Below are 20,868 nucleotides of genomic sequence, written 5' to 3' on the forward strand. Positions count from 1 at the left end.
ACTGTGGTGATAAGTGTTTAAGGTGTAGTGTGTGTGTGTGTGTTGTTTAGGTGTTCACACATCTTGTCAGTGCGTTCGATTGCACTTTCCTCACTCCTGCGTGTCACGGTCTTCTCAACAGTGTGTATTTTTTATATTATATAATAATAACAATAGTGACAAACTACTCATTCCTACTGGACTCCTTGTGCTCGGAAATTCCTACTGGACTCCACTATACCCATTCTTTAGGAATCTGCAATTCCTTGTAATTTGGGAGGATTCCAGTAGGAATCTACTAGGACTCCACTAGGACTGGGACACAAAATTTGTATGGTGATCAGCCAACATGAAATTTATCCCAGTCCTAGTCCAGTCCAGTAGGATTCCTGGAATCCAGTAGGAGTCCTGTAGGAATAGGTGGAGGAGTGTAAAGAGCTCAGCAAGTGTACATAGTTTCTAAACTGAGGTAACACTTCACTGGGCAGTAGAAGAGGCATTGTTGAAGTTTGCAAATAGTATTTGAAGCAAGATTAGTCTTGATTATGAATGTTGTTTGTAAAACAATTGGTAACTCTGTGGTGATGCATGTGACTCTTATTCAAGTGTGTTCAGAACTCCTGAATATGTTTGAATGTATATCACTAATAGAATAACATATTCAATTAGCATTATGAAAGATTATTTATACAATAAATTAATTAATACAAAAAAAAAATACCATTTAAAAACCCTCCCCCCTCCATAAAACCTAAGGATTCTAAATTGGTTGCATAGAAACCTGGGTTACAGTGAGGAGTGGCTGATAGCTGATGATCAACATATTTGAGGTCCCACCTCTCTTGCTGCTGCAATGGTGAGGTTTACCTTCATCCCATCCTACATTGTGATAGAGCTTGGAGCACTGAAGGTTCATATGATTTTGACCAGTAATCTAACACATTGAATGCATTATGACTCAGAGGTGATTCTGATTATATAAACTTGGAAATGTTATGGGGGATGGATTAATGGGCAGGTGGAAGATAGGGTTTGAAATTTGTTCTTGTGCAGATGCACAGTGGGTATTGTAACAGGGTATGATGGGAACACAAGCACTCAAGCTTGAACATTGCTGAGGGCATCAAAATAGAAGTAACTGGTTAAATTCAAGAATGTCATAAAGAAGCATACACTCAGAAGACTCATTATATGTCATATAATAAATAAAGAAGGTATATATATGAGTGGGAAATAAAATAGGTTGATAAATGAAATAACACAAAAAATGTGAGGTTCAGTTTGGTCTGACAATGGAATCAACAGGTCCAATTCCTTCTTAAATGGGATCACATAATGAAGAAAAACACTGGCTCCAGTTTATGCCATGAACAAAGTTCTTAAACTGAAGTGAGGTTGGAATGGCACCAATCACAGCAGTTGTCCTTGGCCAGAACAAACCAGATTTATTTTGGTCTGGCAGCCAGACGAGATGTGCATTATCTGGGAGCATGATCCAATTTCGATCATAATGGCAGAATTTTAACAGTATATCATAGGAGTCACAAGCATCCCACACTCTGACTGTCTTGTCATCAGATCCAGAGACAATGTGCCTGCCATCAGGAGAAAATGCAACTGAAGTAACCCAAGAATCATGGCCTTTGAGAGGATCCATGACACTCTGACCTGTTTGAGCATCCCAGACTCTGACTGTCTTGTCACCAGATCCAGAGACAATGTGCCTGCCATCAGGAGAAAATGCAACTGAAGTAACCCAAAAATCATGGCCTTTGAGAGGATCCATGACACTCTGACCTGTTTGAGCATCCCACACTCTGACTGTCTCGTCATGAGATCCAGAGACAATGTGCCTGCCATCAGGAGAAAATGCAACTGAAGTAACATAATCATCATGGCCTTTGAGAGGATCTATGACACTCTGACCTGTTTGAGCATCCCAGACTCTGACTGTCTTGTCACCAGATCCAGAGACAATGTGCCTGCCATCAGGAGAAAATGCAACTGAAGTAACCCAAGAATCATGGCCGACAAGTCTGAGGAAACATTTCTCTGACCAATGTTCCCTTTGACCAATCTGCACAGTCAATGTCTTCTGAAATAACTTCAGAAAATTCAAAGAGATCTTTGAACTTTGTGGAGCAAATGGCAGTGCTGACAAATAAATATGTGGTGCTGCTTCAGATATTGGTGCCAAAAATTCCATGACAAATCTATTTGCATCTTTTGCAAAGTCTGATAAGCTAGGTTTTGAAACCTACATTATTTTCATATCAGTATCATAGTAAATTATACATATCTTTACTCACCTTGCTCCAATTTGCAGTTGACAATAATAGTTGAGCAGCATGGTTTACAGTTCCCATCAAGCTCATAATTTCTAGCCAGTGTAAAAGATGGACCATCAAAAATGTCTCCAATGCTTCCTGAACTTCCAGCTGTAGTGTTTTATCACAATCCTCCTGCAGATAGCTGGCCCAGAAGTAGCTTGCATGATCTAAGGCTGTAGATTTGACACTCTCAAGGTGGTCATTGAGCTCTGGTATGTTTTTGTTCAAAATATAGGATGTTTTTAGATCAAAGAAGTTAAACCTTAGTTTTGCATTCAGAAGTTTCAAACAAGACCCAGCAAAGCAGAGACTATAGAATCGAGGATCAAGCCACAAGTCTTGAGAGTGCTCAAAATCAAGAAGAAAATCTGCCACTGACTGGTGGCAAATATGCAAATAACCTGCATCACTGATGGATAAAATTGGGCTGAGTTGACCCAGCATTGAATTTAGTAACACATCTTTTACTTCCAGAAGCTCAGTTAGATCTTTGATACGAAGTGGATTCTTTGCAATGATTATTGAACCCAGAACCAACTTTAAACTGGTTTTCTCTGGTTTTCTGAGACCTTGCAAAGCAACAGAAATAATCTGATGATACAGTATGTCAACAACATCAATTCCTTCTCCAGAATGAGCAGAAATGATATTTAGCCTCTCTTCAGGATCACCTCCATCAAACAAGATAAAATCCATTGCAGATTTAGCCCAGACAAATAGTCCAGCAGCTTTTCTCACAAGAAATGATATTTTGTCTGGACCAGGCCACTTTGGAGGCAACCAATTTGCCTCAGAAAACCTTGCAACAAAGTATTTTTCAAGGTCATCATAAGTCTGAGCAGAGACCTCATGTCCAGTATTCAGATTATGATAAACACTGACAGATCTTAGTCTACTCTGAATCTTAAGATAATTGCGGCTTGTAATGAGGAGTTTCAAAGATTTAGAGAGATGAGACCAGGATACTAATGAAGGCAGCAGTTTCTCATATGAATCACATTCATCAAGAGCATCAACAACAACAAGAAGAGGCTCCACAGCAGCCCCAAAAACTTGTTGTAAAGGCTTGACAATAAGATGCTCAAATTGCATAGAAATATCAAGGCCTCTGATGTCAGCTTTCTGAGTCTCCAATGCCTGAGTGATAGACTTTCCAAAATCACTAGATCCTGAAGAAAAGTCCAAAGCAATACGTCTCCATAAGTTGTCTGGATCCCGAAGCTCAGCCTCATCACGACGGAAAAAGAATTTCCCAGAGAGACAGTCAAAATCAGCAACCACAGTTGAAGCAATTGTTGTCTTCCCAGAGCCAGGACTGCCAGAAAGCCAGAAAATATTAGGCTCATTCAGATCATTAACCCATGTGTTAATAAGAGTGAGTACATCCTTCCGGGTCCCAGGCATACACCTGTCTCTTACTTTGCCATGTGATGGAGCCTTGAGCTCTTGCAGCCATTTTTGTGCCTAGATTGTTTATTAATGATGAGAGATAGTGATAGATTTTACCCAATTTATAACTTACATTTGACTGCTCTCCTATATCTGCTATTTTGGCCTGAACTTCTCTGTTGTCACTCATATTGATCTACAGTATACCAATGGTTTTAAGAAAGGGGCACTACAAACAAGCTGATTACTTACAGTATTATTGAAGACACCATCATTAATTTGAAAATCATGTGCCTGAGTAAACATATTGGCCTGAGCCACTTCAGAAGAAAAAAGGTTATCAAGAAATTGTATCAGAAAGCAAGTGTACATACCATTTTTTGTTGTTGTGGGCCTTTCAACAACATTTCTTCTCACAATAGACATGTCATCTTTGTTGGGCTCAGTCATTATGGGACCTTCCCAAACACCCCTCTTGACATCTGTACAAATAAAAGTATAATACCATTAAATATTTATAACTTGACTCACCTGGTTCTTGTGAACATTCCTCAACACTGAGACAGACATGAAAGTTGGGCTGAATAATCAATGAATGAGATGATAAAGAAAGGTGAATATGTATGATATATACTCACAAGTGCATTTAGTTTGACCTGGAAATCTGCAATATATTCTTGATCCTTTCTAAAATTGGCCAATCTCTTGTATGGACTCTGTTGTTGGATCTTGATCACATCTTCTTTCAATGGTCCAAAATGCTAGTGCATGACTTCAATCAAGGAGGTATCCACAATAAAACCAGTAAAACCACACACCCTCTCAAATTATCGAAATTGGGTTGCAACGTCAACAGGATTTGACTCTCGTTGTATTGACAGGTAGCCTGAACAATTCCCGCCATCTTCTCAATGAAACTCGCAGAAAAAGTGGCCCAATCCTTCTTATTGATCTTGAATTTCTGACGTTGTCGCATAGATAGACGGATGGAATGGTTGAAGTAGGGACACACACCTTAACGATCCCAATGATGACTAATGCCTCAACGACCGCTGCTTTCAGAGGTGGAAAGGTGTCGCGAGACACAGCGACAACCTCGAGCGCAGAAAGACCGCGGCCGCCGATCACTTGCAGAACGTCGTTTCCCGCGGGATTTAACCCAGTAGTATTCATATTGTTGGTGTCGTTGGTGTCGTTGGTACCGATAGTCGCGTTTGCGTTCATGATGATGGTGGTTGATAACAAGAATGTTAGAGCGTCAATCAAACGTCAATGACAATTGCCTTGAGGGTGTTGTAGTCATGTGACCACAACTCGACAAAATATTATAACATCTTTTGTACCAAGAACTGCGACAGGAGATTATGGGTCAAGCTAGGTCCCCTTCCTACAATCTCTTAACCGCTCTTGCTACTGAAGGCCAGTTGCTCCCCCAAAGCACGGATCTGCACAATGCAATCCTCCCACTAACGCTACCGATTGCTGTTATCCAAACTCACACCTCAACTCGAACTAACGCTCCCTTTTCGTTGTCCCATTGTCCCCACCCACAGGAACTCGAGACTACCGAACTCGGTAGCCGACCACGGCCTTCCACAGCACTAGACACATGGCCTATGGTGAAGCCAAACCACGCTGCAGCACGTCGTTACTGAGAAGCCACAGTGCTCCACAACGCAGACGAAACCCAGCTGCGGCTGCCCCGCCTGATTCAACCCTCAGGCAGCAATCCCTGCCCCATGACGACGTCCAACATCCGCCGGAAGTTGACCTCCTTGATCGTATGTCACCCGTACGATCGTCCTCCGTCCCCTCTCTCGGATGCGAAGTGTCCGGCAATTAGCCGTTCCACCGCCCACCCAAGCATTGTCAATCCGGGGCGTTACACGTCACCTCGCAGGCCATCTGTTAATAAGAAGCGCACTGCAGGTTTGAGGAATTGGGGCTCTAGATCGGACTGGTGAGAAAAAAGGAGCGGAGTAGATGAGATCTCACCTACCAAATCAAATCGATTGGCCGACCACAGCCGGGCCCCATATAGTGCTAACGAGCTGAATGGAAGACTGAGATGCCCAGTCCCCGAACAACCCGCGGTATTCGAGATCATGGCCCCGCCGAACAGGTACTATCGATCCAACTTGAATTCTGGAGACCTGAGGGCACATCAGCAACGGCTGAGATTTTAACATTGAACGAACCTACATCCTCCAAGTATCCGACGATCCCTGCTGTCCACGGTCATCTGCCACATCAGTACACAGGGTTGTGAGGCTTGCCGGGTGATGATCTTTGAATGCTGTCTCGTTTTCTTGAACTCCCTAGTGGGCAGCGTGAAAAGTTGACCCTCGCCATCCAAAATGGTTTTAACTATGAGGAGGGTTAGATGAAAGCGACGAAGAGTCTAGATGATCCTTACCTGCGTTGAAGTAGCGGTAAAGAACCTCTCAGGAGAAATGGAAATGGGCGCCCGTGAGCGGATTGCGATACACAGTCCTTGGTGCTAGATAATGTGTGTATGAGTGGAAGACGGATCTGAAAGACAGAGTATTCCTCACCGTTGTTCATCGGTCCATCAAGATTATCTACACATCTGAGATTAGTGCACTCGATAGCGTCCTGTAAGCTTCATTGGTGGAAATCGCGGCCATGGCCTTCATTGAACAACGATGAGGATGCGGCAAAAGGAAAGGAAGAGTGTCGGGAGGCGTGTGGCAGACGAACCGACATCGGAAACCCCAGGATCGCGGCCTGTTAGAGGCAGTCGAAAGTCTACGCGAAAATATTGTCCAGAAACAGATGGGGACGTCGAAATAGTCACGTCAGATTGATTCTGGACTGACGAAATGAGATGAGAATGTTAGCAGATGAGAAATGAGGACGTACTCATTAGGTGGCATGGTGTCGAGGGGGTGGCTCGACAACGCCTTATCCTGAAACGGCGCGATGGGCCAGATGATGGGCCCTCACGCGCACGTAGAGCAGAGAAGGTGAGCATCCTGGCCAAATCCTGGCTAGGAGACTGATGGTTGTGACGAACGAAGTCGTGATTGATCTTCTCAGGTTGTCAACCAGCACACGTGACGCTCTCCCAACACCACGATTTGGCCACGATGGAAAAAGTTGAACCCTTCCCTAAAGGCGTGGTAGTCTCATCAAGCGCCGAGCAGACTGCTAGTATTGATCACGAATTTTTCTGCACACGCAAGAGCTGCTGTATAGATGGACTTATTATTAGTTTGAGCGGTTCTTCCTGGGCTCCTTCAAGCTATAACACCCGCATTTCATCCGAATACTTACCAGAAGTGGCTTAGCAGAGTTCGAGAAGAGTTGAGTGCCAAATACCGCCCATCCCAACGTTAACCTTCTACTTCGACCCATCTGAATCACTAGCACCCATGGCCGAACCAGAACCTGCACAACCACCACCAGAACAAATAGGCGTCGTCTACACTCCCTCCACCGATCCCCAACTTAAACCATCTACACCGTTTGGCAAAAAGGGCATCAAGGAATACATAGAGAACCTGCTCTCTGCTAACTTCAACTTTGTCCGCATTCAATGGGTCGACCTTATCAACGACATCAGATATCGCGTCGTCACTAAAGCGTACTTTGCGAAACTCCTCCATTCATCGGCGCGCCCAGGCGTGTCGATCACCAAATGCGCGTTAGGTCTCGTCTTTTTGTCGGTGGCTGATGGATTTAGGTAAGTGTTTCCCGTCTCCTCTTTCTATCTTGGAACTCGTAGTCTCACGTCCTTGCCGTTGGAAAGCCCTATAGGAGAATACCTCTACGTCCTTGACCTCTCTTCACTCCGACTGTGCGGGTACCAGCCTCGCCATGCAGCGATTATGGGTTGGTTTCAGGAGAAAACGCCGCTTCCAGGACGGAACGGACGACTATCGTACGAGGTCGATCTCTGTCCACGTACGATCCTTCGTCGAGTCGTCGAGTGCGTACCTTCCTCCCCCACTCTTTCTACTTCTGCTAACCAAAAAACATCCCCTTTAGAAAAGCCAAAAACGAACTCAGCCTCTCCTTCCTCATCGGCGTCGAATCCGAATTCATCCTCCTAACACAAACGCACCCCATTGAAGCAGTGAACAATCACGGATGGTCCAACTCCGCCGCTTTACCCTCCGGCTCCGTCGAGGCGAAGGTCTTGGAGGAAATAGCTGATGCCTTGAGCGCCGCTGAGATAGAGCTGCAGATGTATCATGCAGAAGCTGCCCCGGGACAATATGAAGTTGTTACGGGGCCGTTGGGTCCACTTCAGGCAGCGGACGCACTTGTGCATACGAGGGAGACGATTTACAATGTTGCTAGTAAACATGGGTTGAGGGCTACATTCGCTCCGAGGGTTTATATGGATAGCTGTACGTTTCTCTCCTCTCTACCATCCCACTATCTAACTAGCAAATCCACAAACACAGGCGGAAGCGCAGCACACACACACATATCCATTCACTCCTCCTCCCCACCCTCCCCTTCTACATCCTCACCAAACTTGACATCCCTCGAAGCCTCCTTCCTAGCCGGGCTCCTCACCCACCTCCCCTCCCTAACAATCCTCACACTCCCCCTCAGTGCCTCCTACAAACGTATGGTCGACGGTGCCTGGTCAGGGGGCACCTACGTCTGTTGGGGGACCGATAACCGCGAAGCCCCAATAAGGCTATGTAACGCCACCTCTCCCGCTTCCCGGAACTTTGAAGTGAAATGCGTAGATGGGACGTCGAATCCGTATCTGGCGTTTGCGGGGCTTATAGCGGCTGGCGTAGAGGGTGGTGTGAAGATCAACAGGGCACTTGAGGTGAGGGATTGTAGTGCCCATGGAGAACTTGGGAAGACGGCGGCGGAGATGGGGGAGGAGGAAAGGGTAAGGTTTGGGATTACGGAGAGGTTGCCGTTGAATTGGGAGGAGGCACGGGAGGCGTTTAGGGGTGATGCGGTGCTTGGGGAGGTGTTTGGAGAGGCGTTTGTTACGGGGTATTTGAATGTTAATAAGGTGCGGTTTCTGATTCTTGTGCTGGAGAGGACTGACTGATTGTGGGGTGTTTTGTTTCATAGACGTTGAAGGAGAAGATGAGTGTGAAGGAGAAGTTGACTGATGGGCTTGATGAAGAGGCGACTTTGAAGCTTCTTGTTGAGAATTACTGATATCACGAAGTTTATGGAGACGGATTCCGTTATGCTGCCAGCTTTTTTTTTGACCTTGTACATCTAACATGTAATTGTACAGCACTTGAACCTACATGGAAATACATGTCCTAAAAAGAGTACCAAAGACGAATAGAACAATATGTTAGTACACATTGTATCCGAAATCGTTGCAAACGATGTGCTCAAAAAAAGTCTGGGGAATTCAACGTTCGACGTCAAACTGAATCGAATCAATCCCACCAGAAGCTGTTCACCCCGAAATCTTGCCAAATATATCCAAAGCTCTCCTCAGCCCACCATGCATCCGCTTCTTCACCATCCTTCGTGAATTCTTCGTCGTCGTCGTCGTCGCTGCCCCAGCCGTCGCAGAGGTCGTCGTCGAAGCAGCCAACGGATTCCCACAAACTTCCGCATACACACAGTCCCTCCACGCCGCATACATCAACACCACAAAATTCTGTCCCTCTGGACTACCAGAAGTATACGGCGTCGTATCGTGCCAGTTCAGCGGGTTCACTGCTGGTGTTGCTATTCCTGTTTTGGTGATGTGTGGGTTGCCAGAGGCGTCGTATGCGCCTAGGACGGCGCGGATGTTGTCGGCCCAGGATATGTAACTGGAAACGGAGGAGGAAGAGGTGGGGTTGGAGGAGTTGGAGGAAGCAAAGACATCAGGACGGAGAACGGCCATTCGATATACTACGCTCGCCAATAGCGTACTCCCCGAAATCCCAGGGAACCCCTGTCCATCACCACTCGTATCATTCAAATAATTCCTCAACAACCCAAAGCTCATCGGTGAGCTCATCGCCCCGTCTAATATCTCCATGACGTACCCCGTCAACCCCTCCACCGCATCCGCCTGCGCAGTCCCATTGAGTTGTTGCGCGAAAGGGGATTTGAGAAAGGTAGCGAGGACGCGTGTCATCCCAGCTGCGGCCCACCCATTCCCCGTCGACCAGAGTCCGGTGTCTTGGTTTTGGGGACCCATGATGTGCATCCACGCTCCGCCGCTCGAAGGTTGAAGGACTTGTCGGTAGAGTTGGCATTGGGTGTATGATTGGAGGAGGATTGACGCGTTTGGGGTGTCTGCGCCGTAGTAGGCCAGGAAGGGTGGGACCATGTACACGAAGTCTGCCCTGGGCGCATGGGGTCAGTACTTGATGATGGAAAAAATGGGAAGAGAGGGGTACCAAAGCTCAGCAACGTCCGGACGATGCGATATCGCTCCATTCGACCATCGTGGGATCTGAGTGAGCAGCGCATCCACCGTCTCCTGCGCAGCAGCCATATACTCCCCATCCAACTTACCCAACATCACCGCACTCACCCCCAAACTCGACGGATCACCCGCCGCACCGCTACCTGCACTCAACGCCGCGTACCCCGTCCCAAAATCCACTTTCGACGACGCATAGTTCAAGGCGATGACCCTCGCTGCGGGTAGCGCTGGTATCGGGAACGGGGTCGCGCCAAAGACGGAGAATTGGGGCGTGAAGAGTTCGAGTTGGGCTTCGGCGGATGTGCCGTATTCCCAGGAGTAGCGGGGGAGGGATTGGGCGAGGGAGAGGACGTTTTTGATGGAGAAGCCTGGGTTGTAGGGGAGTGGGTTGTAGGTTGTTAGAGTTGCGGAGAGGAGGGCGATGGTGTTGAGGATGGTGTTGTTCCCCGCCATTGCAAGACGGTGAGGCCAACGTCGAGTGGCATATGTAGTTGTGCACAAAAGCAATTGTCAACGCGTCACGCGTCGTTCACAGCCAATGCTATTCACCAACTATTCACCTTCACTTACCACCATCACCTACAACGACGATGAGACGACCTGCCACAGCAACTTCAATGTGGAGAGCGTTCAGGGCGACGACGACTATGGGTGAAAGAAAGGTAAGCTGTGTTTCCGATCTCACATATCAAGCTTTCAAGTGCAAGGATGACGGTCGATTCAGGACGTCCGACTTTTTATGCAACAATCACAGCTTGTTTTTCATATTTCTACACGACGTACAAATCGTTAACTACATGAATACCCACTAAACTTCAACGACTTCGCACGAGACAGACCAACAGGGAGTGCTAATGGCAGTTCAGCGAGGCAGGGCGAGCGAGAGCGATGTCATGGATTGAAATCGATGATGAATGACAAGTGAAGGCCGGGACACATGTCGACGAGCTGTTTGTACTTGAGTAAGCCCTCTACAACTCAGTAGAGGTTGTTGCCGCTCACGTACCTTTCGCGATTCCCTAGACTGCAAGAAATGGCTTTTAAGGCGACAAAACAACGTTTATGGGAGAGATACGACTTACGTTCGTGAGGAGGCCGTCCGAAACAACATTACGCCGACGTTTGGACGGTTTGGCGGATGGTGAACGAAGGCGACAACGTGGATATGAGGGGATAAGCATGGATGACACGTCGACATGCTGTTTGGACATTCGGTAAGTCGTCTGCAACTCAAGAGACAGTGTTGCGGCTCACGTACCTTTCCGCACAAGTCACGGTGAACCCCACAACGATGATGATACGACCTGCCTCGAGATGGCAAGTCAGGCACGACTTCGCGCAGGACAGACGAGCGGGGGGGTGTTGATGGCAGTTTACCGAGCGATGGTAAGTGAGGGCGGAGAGGATGTCGATTGGGTGGTTAAGAATGGAGGACACGTTGACGGGCCACGGCAGCTGCTTGGACATTGGGTAATTCTCCATGAATATTGCTGCCGCCCACGTACCTTTCCTTACGATTCACGAAGACCTCCTAGACTGCAAGAGACTTCTACCCCGACGAAATGACCTACAGAAACGTCTTACGTTCGTGACTACGACATCTAAACAGCCCTACTCCGAGGTTTGGGCAGCGTAGAGGACTGTGACGCGCTGAAGTCGCTAACTACACGAATAGCGACTACATTTGACAAGATCGCGTTGGTCAGCAGACCAATGGGAGGTGGTGACGACGGTTTGGCGAGCGATGGCGATGGCGACGTGGGTTTGAGTGGATGAGGACAGACGACACGTTGACACGGGCTGTTGCGATACTGGGTAAGTTAACTATAGTTCCTTAGACATTGTTGCCGCTCACGTACCTTTCCATACAAGCGCACAATCAACCTTTTGTCGACCAGTGTTAATGCGATGGCGTCTAGCGTGCTTTGTGTGTCAGGGTGGTGAGGCAGTGCGAGAACGTGGGGTGGGCATAGGAAAGGGCACGATGGTGGATTGGGCGGCAGAACGGGAACTTTAGGCGATGACGTGGCTATGAGAGGATGAGGACGGACGACACGTCGACAAGGGCTATTGTGACATGGGGTAAGCCATCTACAATTCCCCAGACAACTTGGCCGCTCACGTACCTTCCATACAAGTCCACAATGTACTCTTGTCGACCAGTGAAGGCGTGATGTCGTCTAGCGCTTGGCTAAGCACTGTGGGTGTCACAACCACCCCTTAGACTGTAAGAAACGACTTCTACGCTCACTAAATAACGTAGAGAAACGACTTACGCACGTGAGTAGGGAACAACATCGCTTTGAGGTCTCGACGGCGAGCACTCCAAGTACTGGATGATGAGGCGGTGCGAGAACGTGGGGGGTTGGCATTGGAGAGAGGGCGTGATGATGGGTTGGAAGCGGATGGGGAGCGGAACGGGAAGTTCTGCTTTCGCTTTGGGTAAGTGGTCCACAGCACCATTCCACTATCAAAATTCACGTACATTTTGTAGAACCGCGTCAATTGCAATGAAGTCGCGGAGCTTCAGCTTCAATGCGGGTAAGTCAATGCAGCGATCGTTCGTGAAGGATTTGACATACGCTAGCGCTCATGCCAGAACTTCCCAACCTTTCGGCTCTACGGTCACATTCTCCCCGGCTAATTCGACGACTTCTCACTGGTGGTCTCAAGCGGCGCGGACGAAAGCGTTCATGGAGTTAGTTGAGATCCTGTTGCACGTTTGACATCGAAACATCATGTAAGTTATCTTTGTTGATGTGCGGGTTATACGACGACACTGACCTGATATTCAAAACATCCAATAGACTCCTGAAACCACGTGCGAGCGTATCAGCAAAGAGAAGGAAGAGAAGAAGTAGATCGGGGTACTCACTGTGGGCGGCATCGCAGACGACTTTAACTTCTGCGGAGGACAATCAGCAACAGAGAAACACATTTGTGAACGAATGGGCTTACCGACTGGGGATGATTACGATGAGCAAGCAAGATGGAGTGAAGGGCGTTGCCGTCGAGAGGGAGGAGGAGGAGAAGGAGGAGAACGTAGTAAGGTAAGGGAGGAATGGAATCCTATCGAAAACAAAGCTAATTCAGCCCTTTTATACATTCAGCAAGATCACCGAGAGTACGTACGCGTGACCCTTGTAGCCGGACTGGTTACGCACATCAACAAAAAATATTCTAGGGTCCGCTGAAGATTACAGGGTTCACAAATTCAGGAAATCGACGCGGAGGAATGGTCCTTGTTCTTGTTGTTTCTGGTGTATATCATAATTCCGGAGCTAATCCCCCCTCACACTGACCGCTTGTTTTGTAGATACATCGGGTACCTTGTCGTCGAATTTAGTTCTGTCAATTGAGGTCTAAACAAAATCCATAAATATCCGCAGTTTCCTCCCCTCGCTTACTTGTGTACAGTGAAGTTGGAAGATATTTCAAACCAGGGCTACAATGGGCTATGCACGAACCCTAAGCGGACCTATCATCATACATGCGGAATAAACAGAATTCAACGGAGAGGAAAGAGACACAAATTTTGTGCGCCTAGATCCTCGTTACCTATCTTGCAGCACCCGAAAATCCAGAAGGCCTAACAGAGACAGATCAGATACAGGTAACTAAGTAAGGCCCTGATGCGTGTCCCTGTCAGTTTCAAGGGGAAATTTCAAGCATGTTATGTTGCAGCAGTGAGGGTGGGGAGGAGGAGAAGGACTTGGCTAGAGTGGTAGCTCAAACTTCTCAATGAGACACTTACAACCTTAGTCACTTCTACAAAATCAATACAGTGGTATGTTAAAAAATGAAGAAGATTGCGCAACTTGGGTACAAAGGAGGCAATATTGTGGAATGGTGCAAAGATACATAGATCCCCACTAACGAACTTCTGGCAATGGAAGTTCCAGAATGCTAGGCACAAAATATTCCAAATACCATTTTAACAGGACCCTGACAGGTAATATTGTCAGTTTGAAGTGGAAATTCCAAGCACAACAATCATAGTGCAGATGATGGGGAGGAGGAGGGGAGAGAAGAACAGGTATCACTAGACTTAGTGCACAAATAAGCTCTGTTCAAGAGCAGGTTCACTTTATTACCGATGGTAATATTCATAGACTACTAAAAATTGTTATTCAAATAAGTGGAATACTGTACTATTTCCTTCAATTTGGCACCCAGCGTGATGCATTACCAGCCTACTGAAATTTTTATTTTGGCAGATGCCAGATTTGAGTGTGACATCCAATTATTTTCAGCATGTATGGTAAATATTGTTCAGGCAGCAAGTGTAATGTGTGCTGGTGGTCTGTACAAGGATTCCTAGAATATGTACATGAGGATAGCAGTGGTATCATGAAAAATAAGAGAAATAAGAGGTCTCAAGAAAGCAATACTTAAATGACTGGGTATCAGATGAACCGGCACAGTGTGCATCCAAAATTGCAAAATTTGCCCTCATTTCATAACCAAGATGGTCAACAACAGCCCACTGCTACCTCAGATCCCCCCCCGAAATACAGCAAGTTGTCCTTCCCCACAAGGATATGTCTATTGTTGACTTTTTGAAGTTTCCCCTTCCTGCACCAGCTTGAGCTGCAAACAGATCCTTTGACCCATCACAAAAACCTTCTTTCCAACCTAACACCCACCATCATGGGGATCAAAGAAATCCACGTAATACCAACACCACCTCTTGCGATTGTAAATGAACTCATTAAGTCACCAGAGCTTTCAAAATCTAATTCAGTCCACTGTTTTCATGCACCAGAACTGATTACACACTGGCTACCCTGATGGGTCATCTTTTATTGGGTACAAACCTTTCATTTGCAACCACTGAAGAAGAAATGGTTAGATGCAGAAGAAGCTCTATGCAAACAGGAGCACAGGAAGGGGCATATGGATCACACATCAGCAAACCTACAGATTACTTGTCGGCTTTTCGCGACTTTTTGCAGCTGACAGCTTGTTGACAAGTCACAAGCTGAAAAAAGCTCGCAAGTCGACAAGTTACTGCCAGAACAATTGCAGAATTACCTATCTTAGTACAATTACATTTAGTCTTGTAGATATTACATGTGAGATGGTCAGCGAGATAACTTGTAGACTACGGCTCCCATTTCTTTCGACTTGGGCTATACAACCCAAAAGTGTGTCTCTGATTCAGGACTACCACCTACAGGGATTAGCCAGTGAATAAGAGTGTATGAGACAACTCTCAGAATTGAATGAAAAGAAAAGGACGCACCCAAATCATCATGCCCGGAGCTCCGAATCAAACACAGCGTCGTAGCGCACATATTCGTTATGCCAATTGGGGTTGGAGCGGATACGCTTGCGGTACATCCCACCTGCAGAGATCACATCGGAGCATAGCGTGGAACTGGAGTATGGGTCAATGGCCCATGCGAGTTCGAATTGTGCAGGAGGTCTTGTGGGTTTATCAGTGGAGGGCAGTGCAGCTTTAAGTCAATGGGATTGCGGAATTTACGAGCATGGTCAAAGCGCGATCACTGCATGAGTGGGAAGGGGTCTGAGCTGTAGGGGGGAATGGGGGAAAGCAGGAACGTCTTTGGAAGGAAAAGGAAAATGGTTCAACTTGCTTATGTAATCATCCGTAACTAAGATACGTGAATTGTGCATGGTGTGCTAACGTCTCCCAACACCCCCTTTGATCTTGTCCTCACGTCAAACAACTATGTCTGCACAATTCTCCGCTAAGGGCGCTGATGAGGGGTACGTGAGCTTGACTGTGATTATCACTAATTCCTGCCGGCTCACGCAAGACCAGGTATGAATACGAGGCCCCCACTCCAATTACTTGAGGGCTACAGTTGCCGACTACCTAGCAGCCGCAGACCCGTCGGCACTCCAACCACCTGGGTTCATCGACTTTCTTCCAGCGCGAATCATTGCTGCTTTTGACCACCTCCCACAAGGTGCCCACCCCCTCGTCATCTCGACCAAACACCAGACGATTATATGTCCCTTGATCAGGCATCTTACTCCCTTCCGCAAGTCCGATTACTTTCTAGGCTCTATGCCCGTAGACGTGGACGACCTCGCATTTTGGAAACGGAAAGATGCACTGTGAGTGGCCAATGTGAAGCATCTTTGACATACTCCTTCATCTTCCACCGCCATAGTCCAGTACGCGGCAAGCTAAACCTTCGACCCAACTTTGGCTGCAGGTACTCAAGCTAAAGGTCGACTTTACGTGCCTCCAGACTCCATGCAGGTCGGTGTCCTTTCCTGTCATCAACCTCCTTCTACTGTCTCCGTTTCGGTGTCGATGGTATTGCTTTCGCTTTTGTCTCCCACTAGCATGATCCTCCAACTGCACTTTCACTTTTGTTCGCTACCTCTTTCCTTCAATTTACCCTCCAATCTCGTCGTTCCACTTGTCCCGCTCCTCGCCTCCACCTTTCTGACGCACCTTTGTGTCTAGAACCTCCCATGTTGCACTCGACATACAGGACCTCGTCATACACCTGACCTCTCTGACCGTCCCTACCAAATATAATGATTCGGAGATCTCACGACCAGCCTGCAATGGCAAGATGGAGGAGGGGTTGGCAGCAACAGCTAGTGGCGTGAGGTATTATCTGTAGTTGGAGCGAGCATTTGTTGTCCCTATTCATTGAAGTATATCCTGCTAATATTATACAATAATTTGATAATGCTACCCTGTGTTATTGAAAGCCGAAAATTAGGCTGTAACTTTTCTCAACTTGTCAGCTTGTGAGAACTTGTCAGTTAATTTCGCGACCCAACTTGTCAGATTTTTGGATCTACTTGTCAACTTGTGACTTGTGGCTCGTTTGGACTCGTTTGGACTCGTACGAGTCGAAAAAAGCCCAAACAAGTCGTGACAAGCGGAGTGTAGAAATACTGATGCATGAAAGGCTTGATCAACGGTGTGTACAATGTGTTAGCATGCATCTCGTGGGCTGGGAACATCAAAGAGTTCTTAGCTTTAATTAGTGTTCACAGGTCTGGTTCAGTCCGGTTCTTTGCCCCGAAAACAGGCAACCGCAGACCGCAACCGGTCTAGGACCAACCCAGATATTGAGGGAACCAAACCGGACCACCTAGGACCGGTCTTTTGCGGTCCATGGACCGCGTTCAAACTGATTCAGACCGGTCTTTTTGCGTAAAATTTGTCATACCAATATAAACCATTTGTATCTCAATGATTATTACTCTAAAAATAAACTGGTTACATATAATAGTATAACATATAAATACCCATCATTCCACCAATTTTTAAGAAATTTAATGAAGGTTTGACATAGCTATGACTGAAACCGAATTACATCTCCTAAAGACTCGGGCAAAATGTAATGCGGCAACTGTAAATTATTTGATGCATACCATATATTGATAGATGGTGAGTATATTTTCATACTTAAAATGTCAATATCCAAAAATTGAATCAAGCAAAATGATGAAAGTTTGAGTGAGTTAGAATTAAAGTCATTCTGGTACAAGTTGCACAAACAAGTATTTGTGCCAAAATGGATTTAATTATATCTTTCTCAGTTCTTAACCATTTTTGATGAACTAAAAACCCAATTAAAGGTAATAGACGTGGTTACAAGGCTACGTAACGCACGTGACTGTTTAACCGGTTGCAACCGATTTAAACTGGTCTTTGAACGGTTTTAAAAGATTTTTGAAATGAGGCAACTGGCAACCAGACCAACCCCAAATTTGGGCAACTGCAACCGAAAAAAAGACCGGACCATGGTCCGGTTCAGTTTGGTCCACCGGTTTTTTTCGGTCCTATGGACCGGACCTGTAAACACTAGCTTCAATATCAACAGAGAATCTCACCACATACCTGACCAAGGCCTGGTTTACGCATGAACATGAGAACCAGATGCTATACCTGCTCCTAGTGTTCGCAAGTTCAGTTCAGTCCGGTTTTTTGCCCCCAAAACGCGCAACCGTGGACTGCAACCGGTCTAGGACCAACCCAGATATTGAAGGAACCGAACTGAACCGAACCACCCAGGACCGGTATTTTGCAGTCTATGGAGCCAGTTCAGACCGATCCAGACCAGTTTTTTTGCATATAATTTATTATACCAATATAAACCATTTGTATCTCGACTATTATTACTCTGAAAAATAAACAGGTTATATAAAATAGTAAAGCATGTAAATACCTGTCATTCTACCAATTTTTAAGAGATTTAATGAAGATTTGACACAGCTATGACTGAAACTGAATTACATCTCCTAGAGACTTAGGTAAAATATGGATTTGGTTATATCTTTCACAATTCTTAATGGTTTTTGATGAAACAAAAACCCAATAAAAGGTAATAAACGTGGTTACAAGGGTATGTAATGCACGTGACCGTTTAACCAGTTGCAACTGATCAAAACCGGTCTTTGAACGGTTTTAAAAGATTTTCGAAATGAGGCAACTGGCAACCAGACCAACCCCAAATTGGGGCAACTGCAACCGAAAAAAAAGACCAGACCATGGTCCGGTTCAGTTCGGTCCACTGGCTTTTTGCAGTTCTATGGACTGAACCTTTAAACACTACCTGCTCCAACAGGATGTTTCAAGGGAGAGAAGGGATGACAGGATTGATGTTTGCAACACCTTCTTTGTGAAGTGGCTTCAAGCTCGATTTATTGCAGAATGCAGAGGGGTGCAACCAATACACAACTGCCACTAACTACACATGGCTCTGAGAACAAGGGCAGGAGTTGGCAACTGGGGTTTTTGATACAATGGCAATGATCATGAATATTGGGGAGGACCACTGGGTTGTGCTCATTGTGGACTTCAAGGCATCAAAGATTCTGTATGGCGATTCAATGGGGGGCACCATTGATGAAGGTGTTGAGGAAGCTCTTACCTGGTGGATCAGTCAACACACTGGAACACAATTCACAACAAGTTACCTACCAATAACACACCAACGAGATGGCCATTCGTGTGGAATCTTGGCATGGATCACACTTGCATTCTATCTGTTCCTTGACAAATATTTGCTGGTAGATGCTGGAGTTGTTGCAGATGAGAGGTTGAAGATGTTTCTTTGAGTTTTAGAACGTCATAATGACAAGGTGACATGTTACTACCACAATAAAGAGTTTGATCCTAAAAGAATTAGTCGTTCGATGCAATTGCCAAAGGTTATGGATTTACCTTCCACACAACAACATCAGAGTCGTCTGATGATGAGATAGAGTCCTCAGGACCTAGATGGATCTCCAGCGCCAGCATTGATCATGTTGCTGAGGTGGAGGAGATGTATTAGCCCACGAAGGAAGAGATCTCAGAAAGTACTACACCTTCTGGCTCCACACCTGTGGTCACACACACTCCCCTTCCAATGATCCCACTCCCAATGACTCCTCCACAGGCAAGCAGTTTGAAGTGAACCTTAACACCAGGGTCTTTGCCACATGTAGATGGAAATAAGAAGCTGAAACTGAAGAAGATTGCCTCAGCCACCCACAGGAACTCAAGACTATCGATCTCGGTAGCCGACCACGGCCTTCCACAGCACTAGACGTATGGCCTATGGTGAAGCCAAACCACGCTGCAGCACGTCGTTACTGAGAAGCCACAGTGCTCCACAACGCAGATGAAACGCATCTGCGGCGGTCTCGTCTGATTCAAACCCACGCAGCAATCCCTGCCCGATGACGACGTCAAACACCCCACCGGAAGTTGATCTCCTTGATCGCATGTCACCCGTACGCTCGTCCTCCGTCCCCTCTCCCCCATGCCAAGTGTGCGACATTTCGCTGTTCCACTGCCAACCCAAGCATCGCACTAGTGGCTACCACTGGTTATCATATAAAACAGGTAACTGCCTATAGGTCCCTGTGTATCCATCCACACTCTTTATGATAGGGAATCATTACTGTTACCATGTTTTTTCATTATCATAAAGGCTGCGCTTTTTCATTAAGTGTAGGCAAGGTTTTGGGCCTCCCTCATAAGGTAGCCTGTGGTTATCATTACCAATTTCATATCTTTTCAAAGCCATATCATTGCGATTTTCATTAGTTGTCTGGCGAGTATCATTGGATATTTCATTAGCTACATGGGTGATATCATTTTGCGATTTTCAATGGTTACTTTGGCAATATCATTGGAAATTGCATATGCTACTTGGGCAATATCATTGCGATTTTCATAAATTATGTGGCCAGTATCATTGGAAATTTTATTAGCTGGTTGTGCAATATCATTGGCAATTTCATTAGCTACTTGGGCGACATCATTGTGATTTTCATTAGCTACTTGGGCAATATCATTGCGATTTTCATAAATTATGTGGCCAGTATCATTGGAAATTTCATTAGCTGGTTGTGCAATATCATTGGCAATTTCATTAGCTACTTGGGTGACATCATTGCGATTTTCATTAGCTACTTGGGCAATATCATTGCGATTTTCATAAATTATGTGGCCAGTATCATTGGAAATTTCATTAGCTGGTTGTGCAATATCATTGGCAATTTCATTAGCTACTTGGGTGACATCATTGCGATTTTCATTAGCTACTTGGGCAATATCATTGTGATTTTCATTAGCTCCTTTGGCAATATCATTGGAAATTTTATTAGTTACTTGGGCAATATCATTGTGATTTTCATTAGCTACTTGGGCAATATCATTGCGATTTTCATTAGCTCCTTTGGCAATATCATTGGAAATGTTATTAGTTACTTGGGCAATATCATTGGCAATTTCATTAGCTACTTGGGCGACATCATTGCGATTTTCATTAGCTACTTGGGCAATATCATTGCGAT

General features: G+C 46.0%; 8 protein-coding genes across 8 annotated transcripts; 3 read left to right on the forward strand and 5 right to left on the reverse strand.

The window, feature by feature from the left end:
• Window positions 1-1,297: 1,297 nt before the first annotated feature.
• Window positions 1,298-4,922, reverse strand: LACBIDRAFT_299688 (uncharacterized protein; the record flags this gene model as incomplete). The annotated part of the gene is made up of 9 exons (XM_001882613.1): window positions 1,298-2,236; window positions 2,289-3,773; window positions 3,832-3,894; window positions 3,951-4,018; window positions 4,073-4,180; window positions 4,230-4,278; window positions 4,337-4,459; window positions 4,510-4,659; window positions 4,713-4,922. The coding sequence occupies 9 exons, from the start codon at window positions 4,920-4,922 to the stop codon at window positions 1,298-1,300; spliced, it is 3,195 nt and encodes a 1,064-aa protein (XP_001882648.1).
• A 1,429-nt stretch (window positions 4,923-6,351) lies between these two features.
• Window positions 6,352-6,585, reverse strand: LACBIDRAFT_299690 (uncharacterized protein; the record flags this gene model as incomplete). Its single annotated transcript, XM_001882614.1, has 2 exons — window positions 6,352-6,533; window positions 6,582-6,585. The coding sequence occupies 2 exons, from the start codon at window positions 6,583-6,585 to the stop codon at window positions 6,352-6,354; spliced, it is 186 nt and encodes a 61-aa protein (XP_001882649.1).
• A 508-nt stretch (window positions 6,586-7,093) lies between these two features.
• On the forward strand, window positions 7,094-8,858 carry LACBIDRAFT_299691 (uncharacterized protein; the record flags this gene model as incomplete). The annotated part of the gene is made up of 5 exons (XM_001882472.1): window positions 7,094-7,404; window positions 7,471-7,650; window positions 7,710-8,074; window positions 8,132-8,706; window positions 8,769-8,858. 5 exons carry the CDS (start codon window positions 7,094-7,096, stop codon window positions 8,856-8,858), a joined length of 1,521 nt encoding a protein of 506 aa, XP_001882507.1.
• Window positions 8,859-9,111: 253 nt separating this feature from the next.
• On the reverse strand, window positions 9,112-10,539 carry LACBIDRAFT_299692 (uncharacterized protein; the record flags this gene model as incomplete). Its single annotated transcript, XM_001882615.1, has 2 exons — window positions 10,052-10,539; window positions 9,112-9,997 (listed from the first exon to the last, which is right to left on the reverse strand). The coding sequence occupies exons 1-2, from the start codon at window positions 10,531-10,533 to the stop codon at window positions 9,112-9,114; spliced, it is 1,368 nt and encodes a 455-aa protein (XP_001882650.1). The 5' UTR covers window positions 10,534-10,539.
• A 392-nt stretch (window positions 10,540-10,931) lies between these two features.
• On the reverse strand, window positions 10,932-11,562 carry LACBIDRAFT_299693 (uncharacterized protein; the record flags this gene model as incomplete). Its single annotated transcript, XM_001882616.1, has 4 exons — window positions 10,932-11,028; window positions 11,087-11,104; window positions 11,163-11,279; window positions 11,339-11,562. 4 exons carry the CDS (start codon window positions 11,560-11,562, stop codon window positions 10,932-10,934), a joined length of 456 nt encoding a protein of 151 aa, XP_001882651.1.
• A 119-nt stretch (window positions 11,563-11,681) lies between these two features.
• LACBIDRAFT_299694 (uncharacterized protein) lies at window positions 11,682-12,967 on the reverse strand (the record flags this gene model as incomplete). Its single annotated transcript, XM_001882617.1, has 7 exons — window positions 11,682-11,891; window positions 11,940-12,147; window positions 12,207-12,271; window positions 12,382-12,516; window positions 12,566-12,610; window positions 12,865-12,891; window positions 12,956-12,967. The coding sequence occupies 7 exons, from the start codon at window positions 12,965-12,967 to the stop codon at window positions 11,682-11,684; spliced, it is 702 nt and encodes a 233-aa protein (XP_001882652.1).
• A 2,368-nt stretch (window positions 12,968-15,335) lies between these two features.
• LACBIDRAFT_328537 (uncharacterized protein) lies at window positions 15,336-17,234 on the forward strand (the record flags this gene model as incomplete). Its single annotated transcript, XM_001882473.1, has 8 exons — window positions 15,336-15,511; window positions 15,800-15,813; window positions 15,912-16,167; window positions 16,224-16,227; window positions 16,554-16,670; window positions 16,859-16,916; window positions 16,983-16,994; window positions 17,071-17,234. 8 exons carry the CDS (start codon window positions 15,336-15,338, stop codon window positions 17,232-17,234), a joined length of 801 nt encoding a protein of 266 aa, XP_001882508.1.
• Window positions 17,235-17,959: 725 nt separating this feature from the next.
• On the forward strand, window positions 17,960-18,292 carry LACBIDRAFT_299695 (uncharacterized protein; the record flags this gene model as incomplete). The annotated part of the gene is made up of 1 exon (XM_001882474.1): window positions 17,960-18,292. One exon carries the CDS (start codon window positions 17,960-17,962, stop codon window positions 18,212-18,214), a length of 255 nt encoding a protein of 84 aa, XP_001882509.1. The 3' UTR covers window positions 18,215-18,292.
• Between the last annotated feature and the right edge of the window lie 2,576 nt (window positions 18,293-20,868).

Source organism: Laccaria bicolor, genomic scaffold (assembly GCF_000143565.1).
Source record: "Laccaria bicolor S238N-H82 LACBIscaffold_17 genomic scaffold, whole genome shotgun sequence".
Classification (NCBI taxonomy): domain Eukaryota; kingdom Fungi; phylum Basidiomycota; class Agaricomycetes; order Agaricales; family Hydnangiaceae; genus Laccaria; species Laccaria bicolor.